This window comes from Neoarius graeffei, chromosome 19 (genome assembly GCF_027579695.1).
Source record: "Neoarius graeffei isolate fNeoGra1 chromosome 19, fNeoGra1.pri, whole genome shotgun sequence".
NCBI lineage: Eukaryota > Metazoa > Chordata > Actinopteri > Siluriformes > Ariidae > Neoarius > Neoarius graeffei.
The window spans coordinates 68342399-68354737 of record NC_083587.1 but is presented as its reverse complement, the minus strand read 5'-3'; the positions used below and the strand labels follow the sequence as shown (position 1 = coordinate 68354737).

The 12339-nt window shown below is 43.6% G+C and overlaps 1 protein-coding gene across 1 annotated transcript; it reads right to left on the bottom strand.

Annotated features, from left to right (window-relative positions):
• Nucleotides 1-284: 284 nt before the first annotated feature.
• On the bottom strand, nucleotides 285-8953 carry alkbh8 (alkB homolog 8, tRNA methyltransferase). Its single transcript, XM_060900510.1, has 11 exons — nucleotides 8819-8953; nucleotides 6439-6673; nucleotides 6152-6286; nucleotides 5956-6051; nucleotides 5764-5868; nucleotides 5552-5622; nucleotides 4874-4980; nucleotides 2625-2776; nucleotides 2275-2531; nucleotides 2016-2165; nucleotides 285-1026 (listed from the first exon to the last, which is right to left on the bottom strand). Exons 1-11 carry the CDS (start codon nucleotides 8951-8953, stop codon nucleotides 463-465), a joined length of 2007 nt encoding a protein of 668 aa, XP_060756493.1. The 3' UTR covers nucleotides 285-462.
• Nucleotides 8954-12339: the final 3386 nt, after the last annotated feature.

Here is a 12339-nt window from a genome sequence, read left to right as displayed (position 1 = left end):
ATGCTTAAGAGAGAAAATGCTTAAAAACACCATCAAAGATTTTAGTCTCCAAGTTTAATGAGTCTTTCAAAAATTAAGAAACTGGATGTCCTAAAAATGCTTTTTAAATTAAATTATTTACAGTCGATTATTTTTTAACTGTCAGTTCCTTTACATTTTTTCCATCTCACTCAATTTATGATTTTATTTAAACATAAATGTAGCAGATGTGCAGACTGACACGCCTAATTATTTTTATTTGTATTGAATTTTATTTTAAAACATAAAACTGGAAACACAATGAATTATAGTAATATCATTTATTGTATAAACATTTAAAAATAAATGTAATGAACATCTTAAAATGAACTGTTTTTCTGTGGCGTGCGCGCGTGCTTGCAGTCAGGCACTGTGGTAAAGGTCACAGAACTGCGACTCGTCTCCTCCGAGTCAGAGTCGGTGTGTGCTCAGTGTTAGGAGGCGTTAGTGTTGGTGTGTTTTCTGCAGGATGACGCACCAGTTGCCCTGGTCGTAGTAGCTCTGCTGCACCTCCGCCCCGCTGACAGACGCACACAGATCCTCCAACTCTCCGCGCTGGAACACGTGATAAAAACGGTGAAACACGGGACCAGGACTCGCTTTCACTTCACCTTTCAGGTGCCACGGCACGAGGAGATCCTGAGAAATGAACGCCGTACGATTGGTGTGAACGCTCAGCCTGGGTGGGGTCGCCTTCCCACAATCCTCCTTGGTGTCAGTGCGGTTTGAGCTCGTTTTCCCAGCATGCACCTGTCGAACACTCAACTCACTTTTGGTTTCGTCCAGGTCATTTCTGTGTTCAGTGTTCTGTTTAGATGTTTTTGGTTGCACATTCTCCTGGTTCTCCACGTTCTCCTGGTTCTCCACGTTCTCCTGGTTCTTGTTAGTTTTGAGATATTTGGATTTTTGGTTCTTGTATTCCTGCTCCATGGCCCACACATAGATCAGGGCGCGACCTCCGACCTTCAACAGACGCACCAGCTCAGTGACGGCTGCCAATCTTCTCTCCTACACACACACACACACACACACATACCGATTTATTATTAACCCTTCATTATTTTAGCATCTCTGCAAAACATCAGAAGCGGTTCAAATCCCAAATCATAAAATTAAAATCAGCATCTAAAATCTCATCTCATCTCATTATCTGTAGCCGCTTTATCCTGTTCTACAGGGTCGCAGGCAAGCTGGAGCCTATCCCAGCTGACTACGGGCGAAAGGCGGGGTTCACCCTGGACAAGTCGCCAGGTCATCACAGGGCTGACACATAGACACAGACAACCATTCACACTCACATTCACACCTACGCTCAATTTAGAGTCACCAGTTAACCTAACCTGCATGTCTTTGGACTGTGGGGGAAACCGGAGCACCCGGAGGAAACCCACGCGGACACGGGGAGAACATGCAAACTCCGCACAGAAAGACCCTCGCCGGCCACGGGGCTCGAACCCAGAACCTTCTTGCTGTGAGGCGACAGCGCTAACCACTACACCACCGTGCCGCCAGCATCTAAAATCACAACCTAAAACACTAAACCATTTTTATATACAGTCAACTTTTAAAGGCAAATTTACCAAGTGCTTTACAGAATTCAAAATATTAAAAATTAAAGTGAATATCCTTCAGCAAAGGATAAAAAATGTAAATCATATGTATATCTATTAGCACTTATATATTAACACAAATATTAAATAATTGTCATAAGACTATATTTTTAATGAGCCATGATCATAAAATGTTAATCTACATCTAAAACTCACAATGAGACCAAAAGCACTAAGAGTGTGATAAACTGCACTGAATCACTGAATCATTAACTAACAACCACTGACTCACTGAATCACTGACTTACTGAATCACTGACTTACTGAATCACTGACTCACTGAATCACTGAGACTCAGGTGTGCGCTGAAAGTGAGTAGTGCAGCAGGTCATGGGGAGTTTCTCTCAGGGTTATTATGGGATGTTACTGGTCATTATATTCACCGACCTGTGTGGAGAAGTGATGGATGACAGCGATGGAGATGACGGCGTCGAAGGCGGAGCTGCGCAAGGGGACGGACAGAGCATCACACACCACTGAAGGGAAACCTCGCTCAGCGCAGATCGACACCAAGTTCACACTGCGGTCACAGCCCAGCTAATAACCATAAACAACAACAATAATCTTTACTTACAGTACACCTTATATCACTAATTTTATTCATGAAACTGTATACAAGCGTGTGTGTGTGTGTGTGTGTTTGTACCGAGAACACCTGAGGGTTGATGTCCAGGTATTTGCCGTTGCCACAGCCGATGTCGGCCATGATGGAATCAGTTGGTAACGAGAGCAGGAAGTCGCGGACCCGAGGCCAGGGGGCGTGGCGAGTGCTGCTGAAGTGCGCAGAGATTTCCTCATAGACACGGTGAACATACTGTTCCTCCAAGTGGCACGCGTCGCTACAAGCAACGGGGAGACGAGGCGGGGAGGGGGGGCGCTGGCTGTCACACACTGATGGGTACACTGTAACACACACACACAGCTGTAGGAGTTGTGCGTGCACACACGTGTGTGTGTGTGTGTGTGTGTGTGTGTGTGTGTGTGTGCGCATCTCACCGCAGTTGCAGGGTGTGTGTCGGATCTTGCGGAAGGTAAACGATGTCCTTGTGCCGCGTTGGTTCAGTGTCAGATCACTGGGGTCAAAGTTCACAACTCCTGACCTATCAGCTGCTGATGCAGCCACAACATCAAACTTCCTGGGTGTTATACTGAGAGAGACAGACACACACACACACACACACACACACACACACACACACACACACACACACACACACACACACACCTTTTCAAACTGTAGGGACATTTTCACAGAGCAAGTAACAAAGACAGCAAAAAAAAAAAAAAAAAAAAATCTGTCAGTTTATCAACCTCTCTGTCTGTCCACACGTCCAAACCACTCCGCTGTCTGTCTGTCTACTCATGTTATCTAGCTGTTGCTTTATCTGTATCTCCATCTAGCCATCTGTTTGTTTCCTCTCTGAGTGTGCGAGATGAAAATGATTATATTTTATTATTATTTCACCTCAGACAGATAAAGATACTTTTTTTTTATCTCAGCCATTGGCTGAAGCTGATCGAGGCACCTGTCTCTCTCTCTGTGTGTGTGTGTGTGTGTGTGTGTGTGTGTTTTTAACCGAGTTTGAGCGTGTTTAAGAATATAATCGGCGTGCCAGCCTCAGGCAGCGAGTTCACATTGGCGGTGTGGTGCCACTGCGTACTGACTACGTAAATCACCATGTTACATAACCTCAGCTCATGATATAATCCTGCGTGGCCCTGCGGTCTCGAGTGCTGTCAGGGAAAGGAACAGATTTTGCAATGTCGGTTTGAATCCTGGCGTTGACGTATTTCAGAGCGGGCTATTTTTTTTTCTATTTAAGTACCGTAGCTTCTGTCTCCCAGTGAGACAAACGCTGAGCTCAGACCTGCACAGGTCTCCGGATTTTCTACACAGTCGTGTGGTTGAACTTCATGGTAGGGCTGTGCGATATGGGAAAAAATGAATATCCCGATACATTTTCTCCATTTCATGATATACGATATATCTCTCGATATATTGAAATCTCCTCTAAAGGACCCCATGGAATCTATCTTTTACTCTTTACTGTTTTCACTACAATCCCTGCAGATTAAATAACATTCTTGTTTAACTTTACAGGTGGTTTTCAACAACACATTTTACATTTTCATGTTGGTGATTAATCACAATTGAATTGAAATAAGACTATTTTTATTCAACAGAGATGTGGCACAAACTGCAAAAACAATCTTGAAAATTGCAACAAAGGGGCAACACAATACAGAGCTGCTCAGAGCTCAAACCAATAAAGTGCAGCTCAACACAGACATTTAGCCTAAATAAGAAAAGTGCTCTATCATTAAATTATTTTTAAAAAAATAGATCTCCAAGCTATTAACCTGACTACTGAGAACCACTGGAACATTCACAATAGAGAGAGAGATTGAGGGAGAGAAGAGAGATCTGCAAAACATCATTTTTCTCTTTGCACACTTTTGAACTGAATGTTTTCTGGCTCCGCCTCTCAGACGTGTAGAATTCCGGCTGCTGCCTTTCGTGATGACAGGTTTTTTTGCACACTTTACAAACTGGTGTTTGCTGTTCCACCTCCTCCTCGCGATATCCAAAAAATGCCAGATGACTGACCCCTTACTAGTTCTTTTAGGAACCAATTCATCCGCTTCCATTTTTAATTTGTCACTGAAATTGCCAGAGCTTACACGGTAGCCTATGCAACACCAGCGATTGCACGAACTGAGTCAGCGCTGTAAACCGGAACCAGGAAATCTTCCCGCCGGCAGTGTTGCCAGATACTGCTGACGTTTTCCAGCCCAAAATATGTTCAAAACCCGCTAAAACGCACTTAAAACCGCCCAATCTGGCAACACAACCGAAACTAGAAAATCTTCCCGGAAGTTCCTTTCAGCACCGAGATGTCGCCCGGGATTGGTTGGCGAGTGCGTGACGTTATTGTTTTCTTTCCCCTTAGGCAGCCTCTCACGTTACTGCCTGAGGGACAGAGAGAAAACCACCGGGAAATGTTTTAAACAAACACAACAAACACAAAACGAACGCAAGTCGGAAGATGACCATAAAATATTCGATAGTTACGATATAATAATTTTATGTATCGCACACAGAATTTTCGGTGATATATCGAGTATATTCGATATATCGCACAGCCCTACTTCATGGTAACGGTTTGAGGCAGAAGCACATACGGGTGATGGTCGGGGTGCACTTACTCACTCTATAGTGTCTGTATCTTTGTGTGTGTGTTTACCCGTGAGTCCAGAGGTAACGACTCTCACCCTTCATCACTAAAAGACTCCTCACTGGTAAAACCAAAGCAACAGAGCGACCGTCGGGGTGACGGAAATCCATCACAGTCTATAGAGAGGGAGAGAGATATACAGAGAGAGAAAGACAGACAGACAGATACAGAGAGAGAGAGACATCAGTGTAATAAGTGATCAGTAAAACATAATCCTCCATTCCTGAACTCATTGTAACTGCAGTGCAGATCATTTTTATGATAATATTATTTTGTATTTCCTCTCTATTGTGCTCGTGTCCAGGCCCCCCCTCCCCCCATCAGTCAGTTCTCCTCCATCATCCCAGCTGCGAGGGTGAAGATAAACACGTGCGTGCTCTGAGACACAAGAATCCAATCTCATCCCAGAGCAGCGTAACACACCGAGTGCTAAAGCCTTCTTCACGTCCATGAGCTCACACACACCCGCGATTGGCTCATGTCACTGTGACTGACAGGGGAGAGAGAGTATGCCCCTCCCACCCAGACAGCACAGCCAACATTAACCTCCAGACAGCAGGGGGACATGTTTCTGCTGCACCACTCAGGAACGCAAACAAATCAGATTCTGACTGTAAGTGTAAGAGAATTACATTATTACAGCATTATTACAGCATTATTACAGGATAAACACGATGAGTTACAGACCTTCGCTCCCAGACTGAGAGACAGGATGGTGTCCTCAAACGCCGAGTGTGTGTCCACATGTGGGGGGATTCCTGCAGCAACCAAACACACACACACACACACATACAGTGACGGACCGAGTGTGTGTGTGTGTGTGTGTGTGTGTGTGTGTGTGTGCGCACGCGTGTGAGAGAGAGAGAGAGAGAGAGAGAGAGAGAGAGAGAGAGAGAGACCTTGCCCAGTTTCATACTGATTGACTGTGAGCTGATCAGGAAGGATGTTGATGTGGCCGTCACACACACACCTCTGCAGCACAGCATCACACACCAATGGCAGGCCTGAAAACACACACACACACACACACATCACCAAAGCTACAGTAATACACATTACTTGTTAACGTTATTGATAGTGTTGGATCTGACCGTGGGGCAGCGGTTTGTCTTTATCCACGTTGTTGTTGTCGTAGCGAAACTCGTACCCATAATGCTTCACTCTGCGGTGCTTCAGTTCTCGCTGTGCTGAAATAAACACAACACTCATTTAATAATAATAATAATAATAATAATAATAATAAACATGGTTCCTTTGGGCCAAATGACGGGTCTAATAACTGCTCACCTGTGATATCATCATCATCATGCGATGTCCAGTCCACAGCCTGCAGTAACTGAGACTCTTCTTCTGGAGACACAAAGTCCTCCAACACACTGAGACCAGGGGGGAGAGACACACACTCACACACTTCTCCCTCCACTGAGAGAGAGAGAGAGAAGAGGAGTGGAAAAGAAGTGGGGGGAAAGATACAAAAAAGAAAGATGAACGTGATGAGAAACAGAACAAAAACCAGAGAAGAGAGAAGTGTGTGTGTGTGTGTGTGTGTGTGTGTGTGAGAGAGAGAGAGAGACCTGGCAGGACGTAACTGCAGTACAGTGTGATGCTGCGTCCGTTACATTCCAGCACGCGGCCGTTACACAGCGTGTGAGCTCTCTGACTCATCTCCAGAGACGAGAATGTGGCGAAACTGTAGGGTTTATTGGGAGGCATGAGGAGAGACTCCACAGCGCCACCTTCAGTCAGCACCTCCATCAGCATCTCCCTGCTCACACCATTCCCTAAACCTCCATTACACACGACCACACACTGAACACACACACACACGTCAGATACATTAACCTTGTAGCTCCAGAACAAAACTCCATCCATCCATTATCTGCAGCCGATTATCCTGTACAGGGTCGCAGGCAAGCTGGAGCCTATAGACCGTTTGCACTTGCGTCATGAATCTCCCATGATGCGCTCTGATTTTGTTGTGTCCACCATCTTTGTGGTATAGCATCCATGGCGACCGAGGAGAGTACATTGGCGAACTGTAATTTTTCACAAATATATCATGAATTGAGTAATAGTGACAAGGTCAGGTACAGGGAAAAGATAAAAGAATGTTCGGGGTGGATCCGTACAGCAGCGTTGTAAAGTATGAAGACGATGTACGGATGTGGCCGAGTGTGAATTACACCGACATTGTGAATTACCTGGTGTTCACTACTAGCTTCGTCACTGGGAAGCAGATGAAAGCATACAAAAGTTTAGCGCAAGTTTACTGTAAGGATCTAGTAGGTTCCTCATGTGGGCAAATGTCTCCACGGGCTTGCTCATTGGGGACAGATTAGGGATAAAATTGGCTCATGCCTTGGGTCATTCAGAGTCTGTAAAGCTGCTTTGGGAAAATGTCTATTGTTAAAAGTGTTATACAAACTAACTTGACTTACACAAAACACAAACCAAAAAAAACCCCCAAACCCCAACCTGATTACTGACGTCTTCTAAGGTGACATTTTACTGGGACTTAGAGTTTTGTATTTGTAATACAGTGGCGGCACGGTGGTGTAGTGGTTAGCGCTGTCGCCTCACAGCAAGGAGGTTCTGGGTTTGAACCCAGCAGCCGGCGAGGGCCTTTCTGTGCGGAGTTTGCATGTTCTCCCCATGTCTGCGTGGGTTTCCTCCGGGTGCTCCGGTTTCCCCCACAGTCCAAAGGCATGTAGTTAGGTTGACGTGGAGTGGCCTTGGGCTGAAGTGCCCTTGAGCGAGGTACCGAACCCCTGACTGCTCCCCAGGCGCTCTGGTGTGGTTGCCCACTGCTTTGGGTGTGTGCGTGTGTTCACTGCTTCAGATGGGTTACATGCAGAGGATGAATTTCACTGTGCTGGAAGTGTGCATGTGAGGAATAAAGGTTTCTTCTAACTGCAATATAAATTGGAGAAGCGCTTACATGTATACCACTTACAGTATGTCGCATCTTTATATATATATATATATATATATATATATATATATATAGTCTATGGTTCACATAACCAGTAGAAATATAAACTTACCCTTTACGAAATTATCTGCACATACTCGTACATATTTGTAGCTGGTCTCTTTAACGTTCGATCTGTTCAGATTTGCAAGCCGCTGTCTCTGTCGTCTACAGGTTAGATCTTCCATTCGGGGTCCTTCTCACATTTTAACAGCGGGTCAACTGAAGGATCTGACTCCAGCCTTAGCAGAATAGTTTGAGCAGCCGATAACTTTGCAGCATTTCGTATTAAGGTACTTGTTGCTATGCATGTGTTATTCCACGAAGATGGTGGACACAGCGAAATCAGAGAGGCTCATGGGACATGTGACGTCATGTGCAACCGGTCCATCCCAGCTGAGTGTGTGAGAGGCGGGGCCACCCTGGACAAAACTCAAAGAGCAACTTTTCAACACAAACTTGCCTCAGCTGCTGTGACACCATATTGTGCATCTCTGCACATCCTGCACCCACAGGACCCTTTAGTAGCTTAATGTGCGCCTGATCTAAACTTACACTCCAATCTATAGATTTAACAACTGAATATTTTCCATTATGTATAAATATTATCCACCTGAAGGCGCCGTTTAGTTAAATAAAGGCTTTTGGCTAGTTCTGATTCGCACAAAATTACATTAGCTAACATTTCAGCGTTAAATTTTAAACTAATCCCTTCATTTTCCTCACTGCTTTATATTAAATTCACAGAACGCTATAACACCCACACTATATATATATATATATATATATATATATATATATATATATAGTGTTTTTTTTTCCTCTCAGATCCGCTCCCTAATCCATCCAATCAGACTTCAAGCGGAAGTCTCCAGGCTTCAGGATGTACCGGAGTGCAGAATAAATCATCACACCTGCTGGTTGTGTCCGCCCGTGTGTGTTTGTGTGTTTATTCCGCTTTATGAGGCGCGCAGGCGGGCTACCTGAGAGGGCTGGGCCGCGGTGCTGATGCCTTCATGCTTCAGCAGGGTGTGAGAAGCTTTAATTTGTCTCTTCAGCAGTTTTTTATCCGCTTGAGATCTTCTGGCGCTTTTCACGTTCTGCACAGGAGCCTCCATTGAGTGCGTCTGTGTATTGAGTCCCGGGTGCAACAAAAGCTATAAAATGTGTTCCGGTCAGGTTTCCCCCCCGGGTACTGTGACACCGCTTCACTGTTATTTTCCTTATTATTTTACATTTTATAAAATGTGTGATGCATAAATGTTGAATAAGTGTCCTTAATCCATGCCTTGAAGATTTATGTGAAACCCAAAAGGTTCCATACTCGTTTTTACACTATATGACCAAAAGTATGTGCCCCCATCCCTCACAATGTGTGTTTCTTCTCCAAACTGTTCCCAGTCAGAAGCACACAGTTGTACAGGATATCTTTGTATACTGTAGTATTACAGTTTCCCTTCACTGGAACCAAGAGACACAAACCTGTTCCATCATGATGATGCTCCTGTGCATAAAATGATGTGTGAAGGTTGGAGTGAAGAACTTGAGAGTCCTGCACAGAGCCCTGACTGAACTCAACCCCACTGAACACCTTTGGGATGAACTTGAACTGGAGCCTCAACATCTCAACATCAGGGTCTGATCTCATTAATGCTCTTGAACACAAAACCCCACACCCCAAAATCTAGAAGAAAGCCTTCTGAGAAGAGTGGAGCTCATTATACAGTGCTGAGCGTAAATGAGTCCAAGTAATATTTTAAACAATATCTCAATGAACACAATTTCCAAAATGTTGACAAGACAAAGTTTAATATAACATCTGTTTAACTTATTAATGTGAAAGTAAGCTTAATAATATAACTTAGATTACACATTTTTTTTCAGTTTTACTCAAATTAGGGTGGTGCAAAAATGAGTACACCCCACAACAAAAACTACTACATCTAGTACTTTGTATGGCCTCCATGATTTTTAATGACAGCACCAAGTCTTCTAGGCATGGATTGAACAAGTTGGCAACATTTCGCAACATCAATCTTTTTCCATTCTTCAACAATGACCTCTTTTAGTGACTGGATGCTGGATTATTATTAAAGAAGTTATTTTCTTTGGGGAATCCTGAAGAAACAAGTTGAGCATCACTCTCCATCCAGCATCCAGTCACTAAAAGAGGTCGTTGTTGAAGAATGGAAAAAGATTGATGTTGCAAAATGTCGCCAACTTGTTCATTCCATGCCTAGAAGACTTGGTGCTGTCATTAAAAATCATGGAGGCCATACAAAGTACTAGATGTAGTAGTTTTTGTTGTGGGGTGTACTCGTTTTTGCACCACCCTAATTTGAGTAAAACTGAAAAAAAAATGTGTAATCCAAGTTATATTATTAACCTTACTTTCACATTATAAAGTTAAACAAATGTTATATTAACCTTTGTCTTGTCAACATTTTGGAAATTGCGTTCATTGAGATATTGTTTAAAGGTCCCATGGCATGAAATTTTCACTTTCTGAGGTTTTTTAACGTTAAAATGAGTTCCTCTGACCTTCTTAAGTCACCCCAGTGGCTAGAAATTTCATAATGTGTAAACCAAACTATGCCCAACATTTGAGAATGGTGCGTCAAAACGGCACGTTGATAAACTCTTCCCTTTACTACGTCAGCAAGGGAGATGATCCCCCACGCCCCCCCTCTGGATTCCCACCCACTGTATGGATTGCCCCGCCCAGTTGTAGTGAGGAGACCATAGAGGACACAACAACATGGCATCACCTAAGCGAGCGAAACATGGAAATTGCGCTGTATATGGATGTGACAACACAGAAAAGAGTCTGTTTTTACTGCCGACGGGAGAGCCCCTGAAGACGCAGTGGCTTAATTTTATTTACTTCAATAATACGCCGTCGAGTCTACCTAAGACGGTGTATGTTTGTCGGAAGCATTTTCCTGATGAATGTTTCCACAACTTGGGACAGTACAGGGCAGGTTTTGCACATCAACTGTCACTGAAGCCTGGGTCCGTACCAAGCATCCCTGCCTCATCAGCCACAAACACCGAACAAGTAAGTGTATAACTGGTCGTTTTGCCGTGTTTTAAAATCGGTGCGTTAGCCTTGCAATGGCTACATTGGCTGTGCAGCTAACCGCTTCCTGCAGTTAGCCAGGTAATCTGCGCTACAAAACTAAAGAGCATGCAGCATGCTCTGTTAAACTGAGTTTAGTCTGGAAATTGACTGTAACTTATGAGCTTATGTTTGACTATTGCTCCGCAATGCATGTCTTCTGTTGGATAAGCGATATGTTGCTGTAGTTGCTGCTTCTATCCTCTTTGGTTATGGAGTGCGTGTTCAAGCCTAGGGTATTATACGTTCGTAAACTACCACTCCGAACACTCTCACTCTCTGTCTCACGTTGAGTTTACGAAAGGAGTCCGAGGGAGAACGGGGTTTTGTCTTAGCAGCGTGGCTACAGGCGCTGATAGCAGCGAGTATGTGTGCGCGCAGCTTGGTCAAGCCCCTCCCCCTCCTTCTCATTAGCAAAACGACACACTGGGAAAAGCGCTGAAATGGGGCTTTCTCCCAGGAGGCTATATTTACATGCCGAGGGTTCATTTCGAGAAAGGCTGCGGATATAACATCCGGAAACCTCCACAAGCCCGTTTAAAGCATCAACAAACCACCATGCCATGGGTCCTTTAAAGTGTTACTTTTCAAAGGGGGTGTACACATTTACGCTGAGCACTGTAACAGCTAAATCTGGAATGGGACGTTCAGCATGCTCAAGTAGGTGTAATGGTCGGGGTGCACATACTTTTGGATATTACTGTATTTAAATAAGCTTGGCAATAAAACCTTACAACCAGAATTATACTTCTTATTAATAGTAATTATAGAATACACCACTAATAATTATTCTAGTCCCTATAATAGTAATGATTAGTGATTACAGTTTCTAATCTAATTGGTGTGTTTCACAATCACAGCTGGGTTTCTGAAAAACAACTAACTGCTGCAGGTCCAGTACCGTATATACACTGGAGTTTCTAATACTGTATTGTACAGGGACACACCTACAGCACTTATAACCTCTTATAAGTTCTCATAAATACGTTTGAGAGTCAAACATGGCTCAGTTTTGACCTTATGCTCATTTCATTTAATTCTACTTTAATTATTACACTTAGATTTTACTGGTTAAATTCAGAACTACTTTTTTTAAGCACTAACTCAGTTTTACTTTGGGACATATTCAGTACTTTCATTCACAATAGAAAGATATTTAAGTGGCTGTTACTTTTTTTGTAAAAAAGAAAAAAAAAGTGCCTCAGACAGGATCCTTCATCTGTCAAAAACACCCTCTCTGGAACACACTCGCTATATGATGAGGTTGTAAATGATTTCTGAAGAAAATATTTGTCTCTTTTGAAGCAGAATACTCTGTTACACAGTTTATTAAAAAACAGGACCTAAAACAGATGTGAGACACATCTGCAGCGGAGCTTCACATGT